The 26,565-nt window shown below is 45.1% G+C and overlaps 1 protein-coding gene across 1 annotated transcript; it reads right to left on the bottom strand.

Moving 5' to 3' along the window:
* Positions 1-520: 520 nt before the first annotated feature.
* METTL2A (methyltransferase 2A, tRNA N3-cytidine) lies at positions 521-25,943 on the bottom strand. Its single transcript, XM_008012205.3, has 9 exons — positions 25,809-25,943; positions 25,512-25,603; positions 23,177-23,535; positions 21,999-22,048; positions 14,258-14,318; positions 9,076-9,215; positions 4,507-4,613; positions 1,823-1,888; positions 521-1,030 (listed from the first exon to the last, which is right to left on the bottom strand). Exons 1-9 carry the CDS (start codon positions 25,916-25,918, stop codon positions 876-878), a joined length of 1,140 nt encoding a protein of 379 aa, XP_008010396.3. The 5' UTR covers positions 25,919-25,943; the 3' UTR covers positions 521-875.
* Positions 25,944-26,565: the final 622 nt, after the last annotated feature.

Consider the following 26,565-nt stretch of genomic DNA (forward strand, 5'->3'; position numbering starts at 1 on the left):
ACAGGCACCCACCACCACGCTCAGCTAATTTTTGTATCTTTAGTAGAGATGGGGTTTCACCATGTTGGCTAGGCTGGTGTCAAACTCCTGACCTCAGATGATCCGCCTGCCTCGGCCTCCCAAAGTGCTGAGATTACAGGTGTGAGCCCCCGCGCCTGGCGGAACTAAGATTAAAATGAAGACCACGATCAATTACTTAACAAGAACACCACATTTTGATGCTCTCTATAGGGTCATTTTTTTTGGTCAGGAAAACATCTGATCTGATTCTTCCCAGCTTGCTTCCCCTACAACTTAATGAGCCCTTCACTAACCTCTGTAAGTATTAACTGCAGTTGCCCTAGCCCGGGATTTACACTCTCAAAAGATTTAACGCACTTAAGAGTCAAAAAACACTTGTCATATATCACACTTTTTCACATGGAAATAAATTGGTGTTTTAAGGTAATTTACAGTTCCTTTGAATAAAATTTCAGTTATTAGTTACAAAATGCTAAGACAGATTGAGATCTCAAAGAAATAACTTGAGAAAATTATATTTTAAAGGACTTCACAAATATAAAGAAAGCATAACTGTTAGAATCCTGATACAAAGTAACTTTTTCTAGGTTTAAGGTTCAAGTCTGAATTCCTAAATTGTCCAATGTCAACAAGACCTCATTTATATTCTTTTTATTTTTATGATTACTTTCAGATACAAAATAGACTCACTATTTTGCCCAGGCTGGACTCCTGGGTTCAGTGGATCCTGCTCGCCTCAGCCTCCTGAGTGGCTGGGATTACAGACATGCACCGCCATGCCTGGGGCTACAGATGTGTTTTAAGAAGCCCGGAAACACAATGAGCTTTTGCATCGTCTTGGCAGCAGGTGCCTCTCAGCTGGTGCTGGACAGAAGGGGCTTGCAGTATTTGCACTGAATCCAAACCCGGTACATTGTCAGTTGCTTCCCTCGGTTCACCTGTAGTCGGCGGTCCACCAGGTTCTGAACCTTTTCCAGTCCAGCAGTGGTGAAAAGCGTGTCCAGCTCCTCTAGTGTGGAAAAGAAAAGATGTTTATATATTTTCCCCTCAAGAAAAGGCATTTTTATCGACTAAGTCCTCATTAATGGGGCTCAGGGAAGCTGCTGTAGTGTTTTTACACGGCCTTTTGGTTATAAATGCAGTGGTGGCTTGTAAACAGCAACTTCATGTTTAGGTGGGGAAGTCACTGCGTATGGGCCGCGGTTTTTTCTTTTTTAAAAACCTTCGGTTTATATTTGGCCTTTAGGCTCTATGAACGCCTTAAAATTTATACAAAAATATATATGTATGTCAAAGCAATTGTTTTAGGAAAGAGGTTTCATCATCTTAACCAAAGGCTCAAAGAAGGTGACCCCAAAAAGGGCCCAGGAACGGCGAATTCATAAGGCCCATGTGATGGATGACGCCTGTGGACAGGGCCAGTTGCAGAGGAGAGCAGTTCCCGGCACCCCGAGAACCCAAGGGACACGACTCACCCTGACCTGGGTGCACCAAAGCACAACCCCGTGCAGAGGGTGAAATGGGCTGGACTGGAGACCAGCCTTGCAGAGCGGGCAGGCTTCCCATTTTGGACAGTGGCAGACGGAGAGCAGAGCAGGACTGAAGGCATGGACAAGCCAGGGCTGAGTGGGGACCCAAGTGTCTGGCCCAGGGTGGAGGAGGGTGTAGGCAGTGGGGAACTGCAGGAAACGGAATGCCTAAAAGGCAGGAGGGGCCAGATAGTTCTCCTTCTGAACGTGCCTTGAAGACCATCTCATCTGGGACTGGGGACTTTTAGCGTAAAAAGATGAGTGTTTCATACCTTGTGTGAAGAAGTAAACCCTGGTTCCATCACCTCTCACGTAGAAATTTCCAGATAGACACTGACCTGCAGAGTGATGTGTTAAAAATCAGAGACACTTTAAAGCACTCCTTTGACTTGCATTGCTAAGGAAATGTTAACTGAGAAGTCAGCTTGTTGGGTGGAGAGCACTCCTGCCTCAGTGCTTCGGGAAGGGCAGCTTAACAGGAATAAGCTAACTCCAATGTCAGAAAACATGAGGTTCCTAAGCTCCCCACTCCAAAACTCTAGAATTGTTTGATGAAAACAACTTGTTCACTCCCCCAACCCCATTAAATTAACAGCACAAACTTTTTATTTATTTATTTATTTATTTATTTTGAGACAGAGTTTTGCTCTTGCTGCCCAGGCTGGGTGCAGTGGCATGACCTCAGCTCACTGCGACCTCCGCCTCCCAGGTTCAAGTGATTCTCCTGCCTCAGCCTCCCAAGTAGCTGGGATTACAGGTGCCCACCACCACACCCAGCTAATTTTTTGTATTTTTCGTAGAGATGGGGTTTCACCATGTTGGTCAGGCTGATGTCAAACTCCGGACCTCAGGTGATCCACCCGCCTTGGCCTCCCAAAGTGCTGGGATTAAAGGCGTGAGCCACCGTGTCTGGCCTATTTTTTTTTTTTTTAAATTAAGCAATATAGCTGAGTTTAAGCAAACTTAAGACAACCATTACCATTTTGGTGGTGACTGTCCTTTGCATGTCTCTTCTCGTGTCTACACAATCATAAATACAACTCAGATACTGTTTTGATCATGAACGTGCTTTCCCTTCTGCTGCTAACCTCCCTGGCCTTACCTCAGTTTACCGGCCTGGCACATACTTCCAGACCTTCCTGAATGCCCAAATCATCACACATGTATATACTTATTTCCCTGCAGATACTGGTATACGGGGATGGAGTTTAAAATACTCCCTTGCACGTTGCTCTCCTCTCACTGAATAATACAGAACAGAAATCCCTCCAAGCTCAGTGGTATGGGGTCCACCTCAGGTGATAAGCACAACATCTCCCTATCCAGAGGCATTCACTTCATTTACAAAGTTTTGCTCATGCATGTGCTAGTTCTTGACTATATTCAAAAAAACTATTGGATTGAACAATAACTGAGTGCTTAAAAAAAGGCTGTAGGCCAGGCACGGTGGTTCCCGCCTGTAATCCCAGCACTTCGGGAGGCCAAGGTGCGCGGATCACCTGAGGTCAGGAGTTCGAGACCGCCTAGCCAACATGGTGAAACCCTGTCTCTACTAAAAATATAAAAAATTAGCCGGGCATGGTGGCACGTGCCTGTGATCCCAGCTACTTGGGAGGCTGAGGCAGGAGAATCGCTTGAACCCAGGAGGCAGAGGTTGCGGTGAGCCGAGATCATGCTATTGCACTCCAGCCTGGGCAACAAAGGTGAAACTCCATCTCAAAGAAAAAAAGGCTGTAACAATTTCTCTTTCTACCAGTAATGAAGGAATGTACCTCCTTCTTTGAATTGGCCAGTAATAAGTAGTACTAACTTGTTATTTTTATTTCCTTGAAGTGTTGTTTACTGGCCATTTAGATACGTTATTTTGTGAACTGACTAAATACTCCTGGCCTGTTTTTTGGGTGGGTCACTGATCTTTTGCTTATCAGTTTCATGACAGCTCCTGGAAGAGCAAAGATATTAAGTCTTTATCTATTATATGCACTGAAAATATTCCTTCTTACTCTGTCATTTGCCTTTTACATTTTTAATGGCATCTTTTGTCATGCCACATTTAAAATTATTTATGTTTTTCACATGTCTTCTTTTTTTTTTTTTTTTTGAGACGGAGTTTCACTCTTGTTGCCCAGGCTGGAGTGCAATGGCGCGATCTCGGCTCACTGCAACCTCCGTCTCCTGGGTTTAAGTGATTCTCCTACCTCAGCCTCCCGAGCAGCTGGGATTACAGGCATGCACCACCATGCCCGGCTAATTTTGTAATTTTAGTAGAGACAGGGTTTCTCCATGTTGGTCAGGCTGGTCTCGAACTCCTGACCTCAGGCGATCTGCCTGCCTTGGCCTCCCAAAGTGCTGGAATTACAGGCATGAGCCACCGTGCTCGGCCGTCTTTCAAATGTCTTTCTAATAAAAGCTCTTCTAAAGGTAGCTGTCTTGCTTAAAAAGACCTCAATATCTAGATTATATAAGCCTCTTCAGTTTTCTTAAAAAATATAGTACTCTGTCACATTTTAAATGGCTTTATATATGGAGCTCTAATTCTAGAGTCTCTATTCTGATGGCAGCACCATTTTTTGATTATAGTGGCCAAGTACCTTTGTTTTTTTTTTTAATTATACTTTAAGTTCTGGGGTACATGAGCAGAACGTGCAGCTTTGTTACATAGGTATACATGTGCCACGGAGGTTTGCTGCACCCATCAACCTGTCATCTACATTAGGTATTTCTGCTAATACTATCCCTCCCCCAGCCCCCCAATCCTCCGACAGGCCCCAGTGTGATGCCCTGCGCCCCGTGTCCGTGTGTTCTCTTTGTTCAACTCCCACTTATGAGTGAGAACATGCGGTGTTTGGCTTTCTGTTCTTGTGTCAGTTTGCTAAGAATGACGATTTCCAGCTTCATCCATGTCCCTGCAAAGGACATGATCTCTAGTGGTTAGGATTCGGCGCTCTCAAAATACCTTTTTTAAACCGAAGCTGAGCCATGTCATAGCGGCCGTAATCTCGCAGAAGCAGCATCCCCCCAGGTTTCAGAAGCCTGCTCAGCCTGTTGATGGCCTTCTGCATCCTGTGGAGCAGCAGGGAATGATGGTCAATCAGGTCCCCTTAAAGACAGGGATCTCTTTCCCTGTAGCATATCCCAAAAAGCCAGTGGACCTCCTCAACTGACACACCAACCCTGAGATCTAAGCTCCTCTACCCTTGCTTCAGTTAGAACTGAAGGACGTTAGCTGCCTGCTCACAGCTGTGGCCTCGATCCACTGCCTTCAGCCTGAAGAGGCCCGAGGAAAGCCTGCTTCTGCCGTAAGAAAGTTCCCTGTTCCTGGCCGGTTGCAGTGGCTCATGCTTGTGATACCAGCACTTTGGGAGGCTGAGGCAGATGGATCACTTGAGGTCAGGAGTTTGAGACCAGCCTGGCCAAAATGGTGAAACCCCATCTCTACTAAAAATACAAAAATTAGCCAGGCATGGTGGCGTGTGCCTATAATCCCAACTACTCAGGAGGCTGAGGCAGGAGAATTGCTGGAATCTGGGAGGTAGAGGGTGCAGTGAACCAAGATTGCACCACTGCCCTCTGGTCTGGGCGGCAGAGTAACTGAGACTTAGTCTCCAAAAAACAAACAAAAAAAAGTTCTCTGCTCTCCATCTGGCTCCCTTCCCCCCGGTCCTAGATAGCCATCTTTGCCCTGTGCTCCTGTGGCTGAGCAGAATCCTGAGCATCCAGTGGGTTCTGCTAGGTGACTTAATGGCCTGCACCATTAGACCTGAGCTCTTTCAATGCAGAGGCTGTATCTTTCTGTTTGTTAAATGAAGACTTGTCCTCAAGAACTTACAAGTTACATGGCAATACAATCATTATGCAAATGAGGATAAGAGACAGAGGGTTCTACACTTAGGTCTGCACTTTCCATATGCAGTGTTCTTTAGAAGTCTTGGTGCAGGTTGAAGCGTTCATAACTTCAGAAGTCTAAATGCTACAAACTTCACCAAAAAAATTTCAAAATCTGTTTAAATTTTGCATAATGAACATTTCCCACTTCAAAAACAAAAAACGGCCGAGGCAGGCAGATCACCTAAGGTCAGGAGTTCGAGACCATACTGGCCAACATGGTGAAACCCTGTCTCTACTAAAAATACAAAAAAATTAGCCAGGGATAGTGGCAGGCACCTGTAATCCCACCTACTTGGGAGGCTGAGGCAGGAGAATCACTTGAACCCGGGAGGTGGGATTGCAGTGAGCCAAGACCACAGCACTGCCCTCCAGCCTGGGCAACAAGAGCGAAACTCCGTCTCAGAAAACGAACAAACAAACAAACAAACAAACAAACAAACAAACAAACAGCTGGGGTCCCGCTATGCTATGTTGCCCAGGCTGGACTCTCGGGCTCAAGTGATCCTCCTGCCTCAATCTCCTAGGTAGCTGGGACTAAAAGTCTGTGCCACGGTGGCTGGCTTGAATTTTAAATTTTAACAGTTTGTTTTAGTCCACGTCAATTTTTAAAAACTTTGTAGTATTGAAACTTCTGAGGTCATAGGTTTTTTTTGAGACAGGGTCTCACTCTGTCACCCAGGCTGCAGTGCAGTGGTGTCATCATGGCTCACTTCAATGCAGCCTCAAACTCCTGGGCTTAAACCATACTCCTGCCTTAGCCTTCTGAGTAGCTGGGACTACAGATATGCATCTGGCTATTTTTTCTACTTTTTATTTTTTTATTTTTATTCTTATTTTTTTTGAGACGGAGTCTCGCTCTGTCGCCCAGGCTGGAGTGCAGTGGCGCGATCTCCACTCACTGCAAGCTCCGCCTCCCGGGTTCATGCCATTCTCCTGCCTCAGCCTCCCGTGTGGCTGGGACTACAGGCGCCCGCCACCGCGCCCGGCTAATTTTTGTATTTTTAGTAGAGACGGGGTTTCACCGTGTTAGCCAGGATGGTCTCGATCTCCTGACCTTGTGATCTGCCCACCTTGGCCTCCCAAAGTGCTAGGATTACAGGCGTGAGCCACCGCACCTGGCCTTTATTTTTATTTTTAGTAGAGATGGGGGTCTTGCTTTGTTGCCCAAGCTGGTCTTGAGCTCCTGGCTTCAAGCATTCCTCCCACCTCAGCCTCCCAAAGTGGTGGGATTATAGGCGTGAACCACTGTGCCTGGTCAACCTCTGCAATTATTAAAGTTTAAAACCATGGTAGGTCTTTTGGGTTATCCTGCATATGCCTTTATTTCGCACTCATCCTCTCAGGTTGGATGACTTCAGTGCCCTTCTAGAGGAAGTGTGGCCTAGAGAAGGTCAACCACTCAAAGCTCCTATCCCGTGCAGCCTGCAAGGGGTCCTTGGACTCTGGGAGATAAACCAGGATCTCAATTACTGGTCCCTGCAGTCTCTAGTCATGTCATCTGGCTTCCTAACACCAGCTTACCTTGACCTTTAACACTAATTTGCCTAATCATCCTTTGCAGGACTCTGATGCCACAGAATGAGATGTCTGAAGTCTCTAATGTCATGATTTCATGGGTATAGTTTACCCTAATATGTGCCAACCTCCAGCCTGTCCGGACTCATTGCACTCTGGCGGTGACAAGGGCTTCCATGGAATTAGTCAATGGTGTCTGAATCTCTTAGCCACCATCTCTGACTCTGCTTCCTTGAGAAGGTAGTTTTGGTCAGGTGTGGTGGCTCACGCCTGTAATCCCAGCACTTTGGGATGCCGAGGTGGCTGGATCACTTGAGGTCAGGAGTTCAAGACCAGCCAGGCGAACATGGTGAAACCCCGTCTCTACTAAAAATACAAAAAATATTAACCAGGTGTGGTGGTGCATGTCTGTAATCCCAGCTGCTCGGCACGCTGAGGTAGGAGGATCACTTGAAGCTGGGAGGCAGAGGTTGCAGTGAGCCGAGATCTTGCCACTGCACTCCAGCCTGGGCAACAGAGTGAGACTCCATCTCAGAAAAAACAAAAACCAAACAAACAAAAAAAAAAACAAACAGAAGGTAGTTTCATAGGACCACTGGTTGCCTGATGCATATGAGATTTTAATGGTGTATTTTAGGATATAGCATTTGACTTTCTTTTAATCTGAATCTGATTTTATAGAATTCTGTACCACACTTTTCCAAAACATTGTAAGCATCAGAGAACACTTTAGTTAAACTTCAATATAAATTTTGTGTTGCTAATAAGGTTTTTTTATTTAAAGCATTTAAAAGGCCAATAGGCTGGACAAGGTAGTTCATGCCTATAATCCCAGCACTTGTTGGGAGGCCATGGCGGGCAGATCATGAGGTCAGGAGTTCGAGATCAGCCTGGCTAGCATGGTGAAACACCATCTCTACTAAAAAAAAAAAAATACAGAAATTAGCCAGGCATGGTTACACCTGTAATCCCAGCTACTCAGGAGGCTGAGGCAGGAGAATTGGTTGAACCTATGAGGTGGAGGTTACAGTGAGCTGAGATCTCATCACTGCACCCCAGCTGGGGCAGCAAAGCAAGATTCCATCTCCAAAAAAAAAAAAAAAAAAAAAAAAAAAACAAGGCTGGGCATGGTGACTCACACCTGTAATCCAGCATTTTGAGAGGCCGAGGTGAGCAGATCACAAGGACAGGAGTTTGAGACCAGCCTGGCCAATATGGTGAAACCCCATCACTACTAAAAATACAAAAATTAGCTGGGCATGGTGACGGGTGCCTGTAATCCCAGCTACTCAGGAGGTTGAGGCAAGAGAATTGTGTGAACCAGGGAGGCAGAGGTTGCAGTGAGCCTAGATCATGCCATTGCACTCCAGCCCGGGCGACAGGGCTAGACTCTCGTCTCAAAAAAAAAAAATAAATAAAATAAATAAATAAATAAATAAAGGCCAATAATGAGACATTACCTAAAAGCTGTGACACCCACAGTTCTAAAATGGCATGTGATGAGATTATCAATAGGAATTTCCCCACATGCTCATTAGAGACTGATTTCCCATTCTTTCCCAATGTTGAGCCACAACAAGGAAATGAAGAACCAACTACTGCAGCCAGCAGGAGAAGTTTCGAGGACAGAGCAGAAGCTGGACATCAAGCCAAATTTAGGAAAATGGTTGAGATACTCACATCATTACAAATGGTGTGGCTTCTTTGTGTCTATCAGAACATAAACAAAACTCTTTTTACTTCTAGCCCAACTCTAATATCAAGGTCCCTCACCAGGCTGGGCATGGTGGCTCACACCTATAATCCCAGCACTTTGGGAGGCCAAGGTGGGAGGATCCCTTGAGCCAGGAATTCAAGACCAGTCTGGGCAACATGGCAAAACCCCATTTATGCTAAAAACACAAAAATTAGCCAGGACTGGTGGCACATGCCTGTGGTCCCACCTACTTGGGAAGCTGAGGAGGGAGGATCATTTAAGTCCAAGAGGTTAAGGCTGCAGTGAGCCATGATTGTACCACTGCACTCCAGCCTGGGCTGACAGAACAAGACCCTATCTTAAAAAAAAGGTCCCTCACCAAAGCTTTCTTTTTGTGACACTACCGGCCAAGGGACCCAAACTTACTTGTCTGGAACAATCGCTGAAAGAACAAATATGAGAATGATAATATCAAGACTGCCCTTGGGCACTGGGTAACTCTTCTCTTCATCACACAGGTCGTGAACAAAGGCAAAACACCGTGAAGGATCATATTCTGGATTTGTCTGCAGATAGGTAGAAGAGACAAGTACATTAGAAAATATTAACATAGCCTAAATAAAAGATTATCTTGTTTTAAATTTAAATGTAACTGTTGCTACTTCACAAAGAGGGATATATTTCTTTTTCCTTTTTTTTGAGGCAAAATCTCCCCATATTGCCCAGGCTGGCCTCAAACTCTTGGGTTGACACGATAGGATCTCCTGCCTCACCCTCCTGAGTAGGGGATATATTTCTAATCATTATATAGATTGGTGAAAAAGTAGTTGTGGTTTTTGCTATTGAAAGTAATGGCAAGGGCGTGGTGGCTCATGCCTGTAATCCCAGCACTTTTGGAGGCCAAGGCAGGAGGATCACCTGAGGTCGGGAGTTCAAGACCAGCCTGACCAACATGGAGAACCCCCATCTCTACTAAAAATACAAAATTAGCCAGGTGTGGTGGCACATGCCTGTAATCCCAGCTACTCAGGAGGCTGAGGCAGGAGAATCACTTGAACCCAGGAGGCAGAGGTTGCAGTAAGCCGAGATCGCGCCACTGCACTCCAGCCTGGACGACAAGAGTGGAACTCCGTCTAAAAAAAGAAAAAAAAAAAAAAAAAAAGAGTAAGTAATGGCAAAAACTGCAATTACTTTTACATCAACCTAATAGCATGTTATTTCAGGGAGGACTCAGAGAGTAAAGATCAGGAATAATTGAAGGGAGATGGTGAGGAATCTAATGGTTGTTTTTAAAATAGAACATTCCTGACTCCCCTACTTTTATTCTTTATTCTTGTGTACTTTCTGTACTTCTCATGCATGAAGTCAGATCTGAGAACTGGAAAACGATCATGAAAATGAGTGACCAACAGGGAAAAAAACATTCATAAGCAGAGAGACAGCACATACTTTAAAAAAGCACGATCTGCCAGGCATGGTGGCTCACGCCTAGAATCCCAGCACCCTGGGAGGCTGAGATGGGAGGATCACTTGAGCCCTGGAGTTTGAGACCGGCTAGGCAACAGAGTGAGACTTTGTCGCCACAAAAAATAAAAAAAATGCTGGGCGCGGTGGCTCATGCCTGTAATCCTAGCACTTTGGGAGGTTGAGGTGGGCAGATTACCTGAGGTCAGGAGTTCAAAATCAGCCTGGCCAACATGGTGAAACCCTGTCTCTACTAAAAATACAAAAAATTAGCTGGGTGCAGTGGCGCCCGCCTGTAATCCCAGCTACTCTGGAGGTTGAGGCAGGAGAATCACTTGAACCTGGGAGGCAGAGGTTGCAGTGAGCTGAGATCACGCCACTGCGCTCCAGTCTGGGCAACAGAGCTAGACTCCATCTCAAAAAAAAATAAAAAAATAAAAAAAATTAGCCGGGTGTGGTGGCATGTGCCTGCAGTCCCAGTTACACAGGAGGTGGGAGAATCACTTGAGCCCAGGAGATCAAGGCCGCAGTGAGCTTGATTGTACCACTGCACTCCAGCCTGAGTGATTGAGACCCTGTCTCAAAACAAACGAAGCACATGATTTAAAATAACTTCCAACTAGAAAATATTACACAAACCACAGAATTCTTCAGGAAAATCTATTTCTGTAGATGTAGAAAATTTAAATGTACTCTGTTAGCAAAAACTGAAGATAGGCTTCAATATTCATTTGGTCTTTAACTTCATGAATAATTCCAAAAACATGGCACTACCAATCCTGAACCTGCCCGAACAGCATTATACATAATTGTAACAGACACTTTTTTTTTTTTTTTTTTGAGACAGAGTCTTGTTCTGTTGCCCAGGCTGGAGTGGCGTGATCTCGGCTCACTGCAACCTCTGCTTCCCAGGTTCAAGCAATTCTCCTGCCTCAGCCTCCCCAGTAGCTGGGATTACAGGTGCACGCCACCACATCCTGCTAGTTTTTTTATTTTTATTTTTTGAGATGGAGTTTCGCTCTTGTTGCCCAGGCTGGAGTGCAATGGCATGATCTTGGCTCACTACAACCTCCACCTCCCAGGTTCAAATGATTCTCCTGACTCAGCCTCTCGAGTTGCTGGGATTACAGGCACCTACCACCATGCTCGGCTAATTTTTGTATTTTTAGTAGAGATGGGGTTTCACCATATTGGCCAGGCTGGTCTGGAACTCTTGACCTCAGATGATCTGCCTGCCTTGGCCTCCCAAAGTGCTGGGATTACAGGCATGAACCACCGTGCCCGGCCTAGTTTTTGTGTTTTTTAACCTACAGACAGGGTTTCACCATGTTGGCCAGGCTGGTCTTGAACTCCTGACCTCAAGTGATCCACCCACCTCAGCATCCCAAAGTGCTGGGATTAAAGGCGTGAGCCACCACACCCGGCCAATTGTAACAGACACTTTTTTTTTTTTTTTTTGAGATGGAGTCTTGCTCTATTTACCCAGGCTGGAGTGCAGTGGTGCCATCTCGGCTCACTGCAACCTCTGCCTCCTGGGTTCAAGCGATTCTTCTGCTTCAGCCTCCCAAGTAGCTGGGACTACAGGTGTGCGCCACCATGCCCAGCTAATTTTTGTATTTTTAGTAGAGACGGGGTTTCACCATATTGGTCAGGCTGGTATCGAACTCCTGACCTCGTGATCTGCTGACCTCGGCCTCCCAAAGCGTTGGGATTATAGGCGTGAGCCACCGTGCCCAGCCGTAACAGATACATTTTAAGGCATCTGCCTTCAATGTCCATCTTCTCCAAATATGTGACTTTCTCATTGGCCAAAAGTGATTCAAACAGGGCTGCTGTATTTACCAGTTAGGTTGTGTTAACTAGACTTTCCAGGGACTTCAGAACTGGGACACAGTTGTTTTAGTGAGGCACCATGAACCCCTGAAGAGGGTGAACTTGTAAGGGACCGGGAGGAGCAAGCACGTTGGAGCCACGTGCAAAACCAGGAAAAACTGACTAGAGAAAGCTGGTATGCAAAGAGGGAAAAAACAAATGGGCCCTGGGCAATGAGAGGTAAGATACCAGGAACTTGGGGCTGTATTTTGTGCCGTTAGGTTCTATGACATTCTCCTTTATTGCTTTGAGTTTGTCTAGATGTTTCTGTTACTTGTAACTCAAAGAACCCCAATGGAATCATCTATCAGGATCGCCTGAGCCCAAAAGTTCAAGGCTGCAGTGGGCTATGATTGTGTCACTCTACTTCAGCCTGGGCACACAGTGAGACTGTCTCCAAAAAAAAAAAGGTGAAGTCCGAAGATGTGACTGAATTGCTGCAATCTCACTGCTGCTTCTTTTTTAGCCTTCCTTCCTTCCTTCTTTTCTTTACTTCTTTCCTCCCTTCCTCCTTCCTTCCTTCCTTCTTTCCCTCCTTGATGGAGGAAAGATAAGGATACTTTCCTCCCTCCCAGTATCCTTATCTGTAAGGAGTTGCTTCTTATGGGCAAAGAAAGTGGTTTATTGAGATCAAATCTACTCTGGTAAAGATGCTGTGAACATTGTTTTGAAATGGCAAGAAAGGTTTTTTGTTTTGAAATGGCATCAAACTTAGTTGATAAAGTAGCAGCAGGGTTTGAGAGAACGGACTTCAATTTGAAAGCTCTACTGTGGGCAAAATCCTATCAGCATTGCATGCTACAGAGAAATCTTTCATGAAAGGAAGAGCCAATTGATATGGTAAACTTCACTGTTATCTTATTTTAAGAAACCACCAGTCACCCCGGCCCTTAGAAATCACCACCCTGATCAGTCAGCAGCCATCAACATCAAGGCAAGACCCTCCACCAGCAAAGATTGCAACTTGCTGAAGGTTTAGATGATTATTAACATGTTTTAGCAATAAACTATTTTCTTTCTCTTTTTTTTTGAAATGGAGTCTCACTTTGTCGCCCAGGCTGGAGTGCAGTGGCACGATCTTGGCTCACTTCAACATTTGCCTCCCCAGTTCAAGTGATTCTCCTGCTTCGGCCTCTTGAGTAGCTGGGGCTACAGGTGCCCCACCATTATGCCTGGATAATTTCTTGTATTTTTCTTTAGTAGAGAAGGGGTTTCACCATGTTGCCTAGGGTAGTCTTGAACTCCTGATCTCAAGTGATCCATCCGCCTTGGCCTTCAAAAGTGTTGGGATGACAGACGTTAAGCCATTGTGTCCGACCAATAATGTATTTTTATTTATTTTTTTTGAGATGGAGTCTCGCTCTGTTGCCTAGCTGGAGTGCAGTGGCGCAATCTTGGCCTCCTGAGTTCAAGCGATTCTCCTACCTCAGCCTCCTGAGTAGCTGAAATTACAGGTGTGCACCACTTTTTGTACTTTAGCCCGGCTAATTTTTTTTTGTATTTTTAGTAGAGACGGGGTTTCATCATGTTGGTCAGGCTGGTTTTGAACTCCTGACCTCGTGATCCGCCCACCTTGGCCTCCCAAAGTGCTGGGATTGAGTCACCCCACCAGCCTGCAATCATATTTCATTGGTTTATGCAATTGTGTATTAAATTTAATAATCACAACACAAGTGTAAGCTACCATTCGAGACCAGCCTGGGCAACGTGGTGAACCTCTTCCTTTCACTTGAACACACAGAGGACACTGTAGAGCATGAAGTGGCCTAATTGCAATATTGTGTCTTAGAAAACAGGGAGACCAGAGGAGAGGGAGAGAAATGGGGGAATGTCCGGTTGGTGGAGCAGTCACAACACATGCATTTGTTAAGTTGACCGTCTTACACAGATGTGATCTGTGGAACCCCAAACCAAGTACAACAGTAACATCGCACGCTATAACATATTAATAGTAAAAAAGTCTGAAATATTCTGAGAATCACCAAAGCATGACACACAGACACTAAGTGAGCATATGGTGGTGGGGAAACAGCACTGGTAGGCTTGCTTGATGCAGGGTTACAACAAACTTTCAATATATGAATGGATACCACATCTGTACAGTGTGATAAAGTGAACTGCAATAAAATAAGGTATGCTTGTTATCAGTAAATCTTTTACTTTTAGACCATAAGAAAACAGACCATATAATAAGAACACAGAGACCTTGATTTTTAGGAGAACCTTTTCCCTTTAATCAGTGGAAATTCCCAATAGGAGCCATTTTACTCACCTGGACCAGCTCTATAGCTGTGGAAGAAAAATCACAGCAGTAAACAAAGAGTCCTGGGTCACTGAAATGGGCAGAAAAGACAGAACGATGAGACTACAAATTGAGCTATGTCTACTCTCATTCTTGTGTAGTAGAGTTAAAATATCAAACGGGAAAAACCATCATTCATTCAAATAAACTGTATCTATTAGTCACAACATATTTAATTTTGGTTAAAATCCTTTTTGAATTATATCCTTTTGGAGGCTGTGTGGACTTAGCTAATATGAAGTTTATAAAACAACCAGTGAGTTCCAAATCAATGTCTTCTCTTTTTCCATCTACAGAAATCCTACATTTCCCTCAAATGAAGCCTTGCTTGATAGCACCACAAGAATTCTTTTTTCTCCGCTCTGAGCTACCTTGGCACTTTCTCCACACCAGGAACACATCTGTACCTGTCTGTTGGCCCCCACTACATAGTGGGTGAGTGCTGTGACAGCAGAGATTACATCTCTCGCTTATTAGTTCACCAAACACTACTGTGGGTCCACTATGTATTGGGTATTATCTTAGATGCTGAGGAGATAAAGACGAACAACATAAAATCCCTGTGCTTATTTCTCTTGGTATCCTCACTATCTAGCACAAGTCTCAGCACAAGGTAGCAATACAAAAAATGTTGATTTTAAAACCATCAAAACTGCTTCCATTATGAAGCATATTATATATTTATTCTGAAGACATCAAAATGCAAAACAATTTGCAATGCCAGAATTCTTTTTGTCAGGACAGGTCTAAATAAAAATGGGAGAGGAGGAAGGCTGTACGCTTGTGTTTTAGAAACAACAGCCCAGAGCTCTTCTGCACTGTTGGGCTCATTCTTTGAGAGACCCTGGGATTTTTGGGAGTATGCAATACCTCCAGCTTCTCAAAGGCATGGGCTCTGCTTCCTGCTGAACTGTTGACCTTTGGAGCAGACAACCTTTGGGAGGTATAATCAAGACTAAAAACCTGGGAAGCTGCAGCATTTGCTGTGGTAATCACTAGCTACCTGTGGCTATTTAAATTAAAAAATCAGTTTCTCTGTCCTATTAGATACATTTCACACGTGGCTAGTGACTGCCATAAGGGCAGTAGAACATTTCCATCACTGCACAAAGTTCTATTCCACAGTACTGCTCTGGAAGCTGGGGCCATGCCTGTCCTGTTCTTGAATCAGCCAGGCAGCTGCATCTGCCGAGTACCCATTAAGGTCATGGGCTAAGTTCTATCAGACTCAGCTTCTGCTTTCTAAAACACTCATTGCAGTCTTCACCTCCTGGGTTCAAGTGATCCTCCTACCTCAGCCCCCCAAGTAGCTGGGATTACAGGTGCACACCACGCCCAGCTAATTTTTGTATTTTTAGCAGAGAGGGGGTTTCACCATGTTGGCCAGGCTACTCTCAAACTCCTGACCTCAGGTGATCCACCTGCCTCAGCCTCCCAAGGTGCTGAAATTACAGGCATGAGCCACCGTGCCTGGTAAGTGTTGTTTTCTTCTTTATGCTTTTCTTTTCTTTCTTTTTTTTTTTTGACACGAGGTCTCGGCTCTGTCACCTAGGCTGGATGGCAGTGGGGTAATCTCAGCTCACTGCAGCCTCTGCCTCCTGGGTTCAAGTGATTCTGCGGCCTCAGCCTCCTGAGTAGCTGGGACTACAGGTTCCCACCACCATGCCGTTAATTTTTGTATTTTTAGGACAGACGGGGTTTCACCATGTTGGTTAGGTTGGTCTTGAACTCCTGATCTTGGCTTCCCAAAGTGTTCAGATTACAGGCATGAGCCACCACACCTGGCCTCTTTGTGCTTTTCTTTTATCTTTTTTTTTTTTTTGAGATGGAGTTTTGCTTTTGTCGCCCAGGCTAGAGTGCAATGGCATGGTCTCGGCTCATAGCTACCTTTGCCTCCTGGGTCCAAGCCATTCTCCTGCCTCAGCTTCCTGAGTAGCTGGGATTACAGGTGCCTGCCACCATGCCTGGCTAATTTTTGTATTTTTAGTAGAGACAGGGTTTCTCTATGTTGGCCAGGCTGGGCTCGAACTTCTGACCTCAGGTGATCTGCCTACCTTGGCCTCTCAAAGTGCTGGGATTACAAATGTGAGCCACCACGCCTGGCCTGTGCTTCTCTTTTTCTACAGGTCATATAGTTATCCCTAGGTATCCAGCTCAAGTCTCTTACACAATGGTGTCAGGTGTAGCATTTGCATACAACCCACACACATCCTCCTGCATAGATTAAATCATCTCTAATGCCTAATAATGCTATGTAAATAGTGATATACATTTTTTTTTTTTTTTGAGATGCAGTCTTGCTCTGTCGCCCAGGCTAGAGTACAGCGGTGCCATCTTGGCTCACTGCAAGCTCCGCTTCCCAGGTTCACGCCATTCTCCTGCCTCAGCCTCCAGAGTAGCTGGGACTACAGATACTACCACCATGCCCAGCTAATTTTTTGTATTTTTAGTAGAGATGGGGTTTCACCGTGTTGGCCAGGATGGTCTCGATCTCCTAACCTCGTGATCCACCCGCCTCAGCCTCCCAAGGTGCTGGGATTACAGGCATGAGCCACTGCGTCCGGCCGTAAATAGTTATATTTTTAAAAATTGTTGTATTATTTATTTCTGAGACAGGGTCTTGCTCTGTCACCTGGAGTACAGTGGTGTGATCATGGCTCACTGCAGCCCCAACCAATCCTCTGGCCTCAGCCTCCAAAGTAGCTGAGACTACAGGTGCATGCCAGCATGCTTGGCTAATTTTTAAGTTTTTGTAGAGACAAGGTCTCACTATGTTGCTCAGGCTCGTCTTTAACTTCTGGGCTCAAGTGATACTATCTCCTTGTCCTTCCAAAGTGCTGGGATTATAGGCATGGGCCACTGTGCCCAGCCTGTACTATTTATTTTCAATCCAAGGTTGCTTGAATCCTTGGATGCAGAACAGGTGAATATGAAGGGCTGAGAGTATTACTTTTAAAATCAGAGTCCTTAATTGGGATCTGAGGATAGAACTGCATTTCAAAATAATTGGATTTCTCTATTTTACTTCATATACTTAAAATTAGCCCAAGATAAATCTATATAGAGATCCGTGCATTTGTAGAGTAGTGGTTGCTTAGGGTTAGAGGCTGGGGGAAATCGGGAAATGGGGAGTGACTGCTAATGGGTATGGGGCTTCTTTTTGGGGTGATGAAAATGTCCTGAAGCTGACTGCAGTGATGGCTGCACAACTCCGTGAATTAACTTAAAACCACTGTATTATGGTCGGGCGCGGTGGCTCACATTTGTAATCCCAGCACTTTGGCAGGCTGAAGTGGGTGGATCACAAGGTCAGGAGTTCGAGACCAGCCTGGCCAACACAGTGAAAACCCGTTTCTACCAAAAATACAAAAATTAGCTGGGCATGGTGGTGGGCGCCTGTAATCCCAACTACTCAGGAGGCTGAGGCAGGGGAATTGCTTACAGATGGGAGGTAGAGGTTGCAGTGAGCCAAAATTGTGCCACTGTACTCCAGCCCGGGCGACAGGGTAAGATGTTGTCTCAAAAAAAAAAAAGAAAAAAAGAAAACCAACCAAACAAAAAAACCACTGTATTACACACTTTGTATCTCCAAAAAGCTGTTATATATAAAAAGAAAACAAATGAAAAATACATTAGCCTGAGAAATGATCCAAAGACTTTATCAGATACATTAAAAAAATATTAAGAACCCTGGCCTGTGCAACATGGCAAAACCCTATTTCTACAAAAAAGACAAAAATTAGCAGGGGTGGTGGCACACGCCTGTTGTCTCAGTTACTTGGGAGGCTGAGGTGGGAGGATCAACTGAGCCCAGGAAGGCTGAAGCTACAGTGAGCTGTGATGGCACCACTGCATTCTACCTTGGGTGACAGAGAGCCTGTCTCAAAAAAAAAAAAAAAAAGGGCAATAAGGGTAACTCAAGAAACATAAAAAGGCTGTAAAGACTGCAGAGTGGGCTGCGCGTGGTGGCTCATGCCTGTAATCCCAGCACTTTAGGAGGATGAGATGAGTGGATCACCTGAGGTCAGGAGTTCAAGACCAGCCTGGCCAACATAGTGAAAGCTTGTCTCTACTAAAAAAATACAAAAATTAGGCTGGGCATGGTGGCTTACGCCTGTAATCCCAGCACTTTGGGAGGCCGAGGCGGGCGGATCATAAGGTCAGGAGATTGAGACCAGCCTGACCAACATGGTGAAAGCCCGTCTCTACTAAAAATACAAAAAATTAGCCGGGCGTGGTGGCGGGCACCTGTAGTCCCAGCTACTCGGAGGCTGGGGCAGGAGAATGGCGTGAACCTGGGAGGTGGAGCTTGCAGTGAGCTGAGATTGTGCCACTGCACTCTAGCCTGGGAGACAGAGCAAGACTCCATCTCAAGAAAAAAAAAAACCACCAACAACAAAGCAAAAATGAGCCGGGTGCGGTGGCTCACACCTGTAATCCCAGCACTTTGGGAGGCTGAGGTGTGTGGATCACCTGAGGTCAGGAGTTTGAGACCAACCTGACCAACATGGAAAAACCCCGTCTCTACTAAAAATACAAAATTTGTTGGGTGTGGTGGCACATGCCTGTAATCCCAGCTACTTGGGAGGCTGAGGCAGGAGAATCGCTTGATCTCACGAGGTGGAGGTTGTGGTGCGCCAAGATTGCGCCACTGCATTCCAGCCTAGGCAACAAGAGCAAAACTCAGTCTCAATCAATAATATAAAAATTAGCTGGGTGTGGTGGTGGGGACCTGTAATCTCAATTACTTGGGAGGCTGACGCAGGAGAATTGCTTGAACCTGGGAGGTGGAGGTTGCAGTGAGCTGAGATTGAGTTACTCCAGCCTGGGCGACAGAGTGAGACTCCGTCTCAAAAAAGACTGCAGAGTGATGCAGCTGGACGATATCAACTAGGGAAGTTTTCTAGATGCTTCTGATCTAGAATGTGAAGAAGGAAGGAAATAGTGTAGTAGAAACAAAGGACATTTTGGAAAGGTACGGAATCAGGGGAAGACACGCAAGGTGTGACCAGTGCACTGAGGGATAAGAGGACATACTTTATAGGGCACATTCTTGCAGAGGACCTTGAAAACTATGCCCAACAATTTAAAAACCTGATTCACAGGCAGTAGAAAACATGTCAATTCTGAGCCAGTGAATTACATGAACAAGTGGGTTCTAGCAAGATATTGAACACAGCGATCTTATTTAAATGGCATAAAGAGGCTATGGCAAAGATGCCATCTGAATTGCCATTCAGTTTTACATTCACTGATGATATTGATGATTAATGGCCATAACTTGAAGCTAAGTCAATCTCCCATTTGAGGTGGGTTCCTCAGAGTGTAACTTCAAGAGCAGAACAATCTCTTTTCTTCAGTGTTAGCTACTAGGACTGCCATTTTCTTAGAAATTTCTGAGAACAAATTGTAGAAATATTTAAATGTATATTGGTAATGAGGCTAATGTTTTACTCAATCCTGTTAATGAATACCGTGGGCTAAATTGGTAAAGTATATATTATATGAAACCTTTGAGAAACTGGATTCCAATAATGAATACAGAACTGGAATGTCATTTCCACAAGGGGTTTAAAAAGTTATGGGGCCAGGAGCCATGGCTCATGCCTGTAATCCCAGCACTTTGGGAGGCAGAGGCGGGTGCATCACTTGAGGTCAGGAGTTCGAGACCATCCTGACCAATACAGTGAAACCCTGTCTCTACTAAAAATACAAAAATTAGCTGGGCATTGTGGCGCATGCCGGTAATCCCAGGTATTTGGGAGGCTGAGGCAGGAGAATCACTTGAACCCAGGAGGCAGAGGTTGCAGTGAGCCAAGATTATGCCACTGCACTCCAGCCTGGGTAACACAGCAAGACTCCTTCTCGAACAAAACAGGTATGTTATAATAAATATATCTGGTGTTGGTCTTTGTGGTTCCAGGTACAGAGTTCCAAAAACCTTAAGAATTTCCTCAGCAAGATGGGCATCGTGGCTCACACCTATAATCCCAGCACTTTGGGTGGCTGAGGCAGGTGGATCACCTGAGGTCTGGAGTTCGAGACCAGCCTGGCCAATGTGGTGAAACCCCATCCCTACTAAAAATATAAAAATTAGCTATGCGTGGTGGCGTGCACCTGTAATCCCAGCTACTAGGGAGGCTGAGGCAGGAGAATCACTTGAACCCAGAAGGCCTAGGTTGCAATGAGCCGAGATCGTGCCACTGTACTCCAGCCTGGGTGATGAAACAAGACTCCATATCTTTTGTTATTCATAATGAACTCCCCCAGGACCACACTGAATTTATGTTAATGAGATGACCTGGGGTGGGGCCAACACCAGGAAGGGCAAATAGACTGGAACTTTCTTTCAGCTTCACCCACCAACATCCTGAATAGAAATGCAGATTATATTGTATGAAAACTATTATCTTCTTCTCCTTTTAAAGTTAATTTTCCCATAAGTCTGTATCCTAGCTGTACAAAAACTCTTAAGGCTGGGAATGGTGACTTATGCATGTAACTCCAGTACTTTGGGAGGCCGAGGCAAGAGGATCACTTGAGCCCAGGAGTTTGAGACCAGTCTGGGCAACGAAGTGAGATCCTGTCTCTACAAATAAACAAAAATTAGCTGGGCATGGTGGCATGTGTCTGTAGGCCCAGCTACTTGGGAGGTTGAAGTGAGAGGACCGCTTGAGCCTAGGACTTTCAGCCTGCAGTGTGCTCTGGGTGCACCACTGTGCTCTAGTCAGGATGACAGAATAAGAGCTTGTCTCAAAACAAAAAAAACTCTTGATGAGCTTCCAGGTCGGTGAACACATCCATGTGCTAGGAGGGCCCTGCACTGAGCTCCTCAGGGACAAAGCTCCTGAGTGTGAGATCCTGTGAACTCCACCCTAATTATTTCTTCAGCTGGCTGTTAATCTGTATCCTTCGTAACAAACACATAAATGTAAGTGAAGTGTTTCCTTGAGTTCTGTGAGTCATTCTAGGCAATTATTGAACTGGAGATAGGGCTCCCCTGATTTACAGCCTGTAGGGCAGAAACACGGAGGGCCAGATTCACAACTGGCATCTGAAGTCAGGGGCAGTCTTCTGGGACCAAATCCTTAACTTGTGCGATCTGATACCAACTCCAAGTAGACAGTGTCAGAATTGAATTGTAGGACACCCAGCTGTTGCTGAATTGGTCAGTGCTGGCAAAAACCCCGCACATTTGGTGTCAGAAGTGTTCTGTTTAAGTACACAAAACAGAGTGTTTTCATCAGAACAGGAGACATCTTCATGTATGTTAGCTTTCTCAACTCTACCATGGGGGTGATGACAACTCAGCCGCTGACTGTTCTTCAGAGATCACGAGAATGGAAAAGGTGAACACATTTGTTCCTTAGAAGGCGGTACTACATGTTAACACTATCAAGTTTTAAGTCTAATTTTCCAGATGACAAAGATAATCAAATTCAATCAATCCATAAATGAATAATGTAGAAATCTGAATTTGACATAATCCATATTTTCCAATAACCATTACTGATAGTTTGATGTAGCAAGTTTTGAAAAAAACCTTTACTTTTTTTTCTTGCTACACTGCCCTGGCTGGTCTCACACTCCTGGCCTCAAGCAATCCTGCTTTGGCCTCCCAAAGTGCTGGGATTACTGTCGTGAAGCAATGCACCCAGCCAACCTTCACTTTTATCTTCTTTGCTATCATAAACTTTTACAACATACTTACTTGTTCGTTTGTAAAATTGGAAAGACTGTGTTTCCCACACCACAACCAACCTGCAGACAGAAATGAACTATTAATCACAGAACTTTCCAGAGTTAATTCCCTAAAGCTAGAAAAATAATAATCAACAAAAGCTGGCCTAACTGTATTAGGGAAGGTGTAGTGACCAGAGCTAAACAGTACCCATGACATTTGTTGATTTCGATCTTGACTTCAGGAACCTTTAAAAAGACAAGAGCATGGGTTTTCATTAGCAGAAAGGAGCTGGTCTAGAAAAAAGGGCAAGGATTGCTTTTATCTTTTGAGTTCTAGCAAGTGGTCCTGTAGATGAAGTATTTTCTTACTAAGCTTATATTGTTATTGTGAAAATATTTGTAATCAACTGTGCTGAAAAATGTATGAAAAGGGGACCTTGGCAACCTTGTCCTAAACACAGCGCTGTGTGGTAATGAAGACAGCAACTATTCACTAAAGGCTTAACTATGTGCCAGATATTGTTCCTAGCCATTTTACGTACATTATCTCCATCCTCGTAACTACAAGGTGCAGAGGCAGCAGTCTCACTGCTCAGAGAGGGTAAGGAAATTGTCTAAGATCACACCATAGGACTCAATCCCAAGGTTAACCAGTTTCAGAATCAGCTTCCAGTAACGTGTGCAGTCCCCATTTATGAATTTATATTATACCAATCTAGACATTTTTCCAGGTCTAGACTCTGCTACACTATCCAAACGGAGAGGAAGAGAATTATCCCAGGCCTAAGACACAGGCACCATCCTAACTACCCTCTTTGTTCCTGTAAACTGTATTAGAGGAGAAGCAACAGTTTGTCTTCTGATCTGGGACTTTCTTCCAGGGTTATAGCAATGATCATGTTGAGCTCTTTCACCTGTATGATGCAGTGGCATGTGACAGGTACAGCATGATGCTATTAATACAATTTTTGGAAGTGACATGCTATTCCCATGTGATCTTTGTCCATCATGACCACCAGATATCTGGTCTGCACTGAGGGCATTTTATCAGTTCAAAAATGGAGGTGATTCCAGGCTAATATAAGGGTCAAGTCTAGTTAGCATCATCCAACAGAAGTTACTTTTGTTGTCACCCTCTCTATGCTACTTCACGTGCACAAGTATAATAGCTTCACATACCCCACTACCGAGACAATAAAAGGTTACCTCCAGTATTCGGTAGGTGGCTGAGGATCCAGGAAACTCATCAGCACAAATTTCCAGGTCACTAATTTTCTGAGTTACATTCTCCTCCACAGGAGGTGTCTCTGTTTTATGTTCAAGGCTCTTCGAAGAACACTTGTGTTGTTCTTCCATTATTAAACTAGGTCCATCCTCATTGTTTCTACATTCAGGTACTTCATTCCTCTTGTTCTCCAAGAACCAATCCTTCAAATGATTTTGATTCTGGCTAGGTGCCAGCTCAGGGAATTCGGTAAAAAGCCAATGTCTATCCTTGAAAAACCCATTTTCATGGATTTTGTAGAAGTTATTCCAGTATTTGTGGGCATTGATCTCATAATCAACTGTAAATATTTAAGAAAGAATTTTAAGAACCAGTTCTCAAATATTTTATTTATATCTAATGTCCATTATCCTGCTTTACCAAATGTCACTTTAATACTAAAAGTATCCTCAGGTAGAGCCACAGTCCCAGAGCTGAAGGCCTTTCTGAGGTCATTTAGTCCTGCCATCTGGCATTATACCTGAAAGGCCCTATTCGTCATTACAGGAGAGTCTAAATTCTGTTTGAACAATCAACCAGAGAACTTACTACCTGTCAAGTATCCTCCTACACCTTTGGATGACCTTTTTTTTTTTTTTTTTTCCCCTGAGACAGAGTCAGGCTGGAATGCAGTGGTGTGATCTCGGCTCACTGCAAGCTCCACCTCCCGGGTTCACACCATTCTCCTGCCTCAGACTCCTGAGCAGCTGGGACTACAGGTGCCCGCCACCATGCCCGGACAATTTTCTGTATTTTTTAGTAGAGGCAGGGTTTCACCGTGTTAGCCAGGATGGTCTCGATCTCCTGATCTTGTGATCCGCCTGTCTTGGCCTCCCAAAGTGGTGAGATTACAGGCATGAGCCACTGCGCCTGGCTGGATGACTTTTAACTATTAAAAAATCCTAGAAGTAGCCAGCTGCAGTGGCTTATGCCTGTAATCCCAGCACTTTGGGAGGCTGAGGCGGGCAGATCACGAGGTCAGGAGATGGAGACCATCCTGGCCAGCATGGTGAAACCCCATCTGTACTAAAATACAAAATATTAGCCAGGCGTGGTGGTGCACGCCTGTAGTCCCAGCTACTCGGGAGGCTGAGGCAGGGGAATCGCCTGAACTGGGGAGGAGGAGATTGCTGTGAGCTGAGATCTTGCCACTGCACTCCAGTCTGGTGACAGAGCGAGACTCCGTCTCCAAAAAAAAAAAAGATGTATGGACAGTTTAAATGAAAGCTGTTTTTAAGGTGACCATGACAATCCCAGATTTCAGTTTACTGCTCTTGCCGATTCAGGGGGCCTTGACTAGTGTAGTAGAAAGGATAAAACCTAACAAATTGAGCAGGACAGTGACAATGGAAGGTGGAATCTAATAAGGAGTGTGTTAACAATTCACAACTCACTTGCTGAATCAACCAAGACTCCCTAAGAAATAGGATTTTAGTTCCACTGCTGCTATTACTGACTGCTTACCTCTGGGAAAAGCACTTAATGTCCTGTGGTCCAAGTGTCTTTAACTATAAAAAGAGAATATTGAACCACATGATTTTCAAAATCCCTTTCAACTCTTAACTTGCTTTGATTTAGTTGCTGTCAAACTATGCAGGGTGAATGTTTTGTAACTGGAATCTTCTTGTACAGAACTCTTTCAGAGGGTACTAAATTTGTAGTCCTATCTTCAACTGTCTGGAACAATCAGTCCTAGTTTTAGTATCTAGGGATATTTTGCAGTGAAATCATCCACCTTTCATGCAGGGGCCTCCTTTTCTTTGGTCAGACTTAATCTCCACTCTGTTGCATCCACCTTTCCTTGACTGAAGCCCTAAATTCTCATAACCATCACACAAGTAATAGACACACAGTCACCAGTCATTAGCCTCCCTCCCAACAAAATTTAGAATCTAATCACTTAAATGAAGCTTCAATGGAAACATCTCCTCATGGAAAGTGCAAATCATGTAGAAAGTACAGGCTCCAAGATGATCGCGTGACCACACAGTCGTCATTGGCTAGCCCATGGGTCTAGTCAACATAATTAAAGACAAAATTACCCTCCTCCAAAGTAAAACTATATATAAAAAAAACCCTCTACGACTTAACAAGATTTTGTTACAATGCAGCCCTTTTCCCTCCTTGCTCATCCCCTCCGCGTCCCGCTCTACTCCTGAGATCTGCATCAGGCCAGTAATAAAGGATCTAGGCGGCCGCGGTTCTCTGGCCTCTCCGGGAGGGCGCGTTCGGCAGTACGCTGGCTGTTGATACTACTGAGAGCCCATTTAAGCGCACCTTGTTTCTCCTGGCACACCCGCTGGGTACTGTTCTCCTGGACTTTTCTCTCCGCCGCTGCGGCTTGCTCTTCTGACCACTCCACATTGTCCCTGAGAAAATCAAATGGGCAGCTTAGGGGCCTCACGTCCTGACTGCGGACAGGGTGAGTCGCTGGCCTACGAGTTTCTCTCCCCTTGGAGAGTGCCGCAGGTAGGGCAGCTGGACTCGTAGCCGGCGGTCAGGGGCTTTTCGGTGGGCTCCGAGGCGGCGGGACAGAGGGCGAGCGACAGGCCGGGCGAGGGGCAGGGTGATTACCAGGCATTGTGGTGGAAGACACGCGCCGGATCGCTCAGGAACCGGTTCCCAAACTGCTGCCTCTTTTCGGCGAGGACGGCAGGCGCACCTTCAGGGTAGGAGCCGGCCATGACACCGGAGCCGGAAACACTTAACTTTCGGTAACGCGAGAACTTGCTACGGGCCACTCCCTCTTCCAGAAGACGCTGAGTCTGGGCGGGAAAAACGGTGGCGGGGCAGGGCGGCCCTGGAGTTCGGTCCGGGTGGAGCCTGGGAGCTGTCGTTTGGGGCTGCCCCAGGGTTGGCGAAGGGCCCTCTAGGGAAGGGGACCAGGCAGGGGGAAATTCTCCCCGGAGTCGTTTCTCATTGATGAGGTGCTGATGGATGTGCAGGTTAGGCAGAAAGTGGGAGACATTCCACTTGAGCCCCAGTTCAATGCTGGGATCCTCTAACAGGTTCCCTAGCTTCCCTCAAGTTGTAAAACAGGAAAAATCTAGAATCATTGTAAGAGTTGAGGCTATCTAGTTCCACTATGGAGCCGATGTCCAGAACTGAAAGCAAGCAGTGGGAAGAAACCGGGCAATTTCCAGCTTCTGTGGTCAGCTCTTCATAGTGTGGGTGTATATGTATACACAGTGTGTATATATATTTTGGTTGGGGTAGGGGAAGATGGAGATATGAAATTAGAGAACACAAGGCTTAGCAAATCAAATGGAATATCCAAGGACAAGTTTTTTTTTTTTTTTTTAATTATAACCATCTAACCTTTTTGAATCAT

Source organism: Chlorocebus sabaeus, chromosome 16, assembly GCF_047675955.1.
Source record: "Chlorocebus sabaeus isolate Y175 chromosome 16, mChlSab1.0.hap1, whole genome shotgun sequence".
Lineage (NCBI taxonomy): Eukaryota > Metazoa > Chordata > Mammalia > Primates > Cercopithecidae > Chlorocebus > Chlorocebus sabaeus.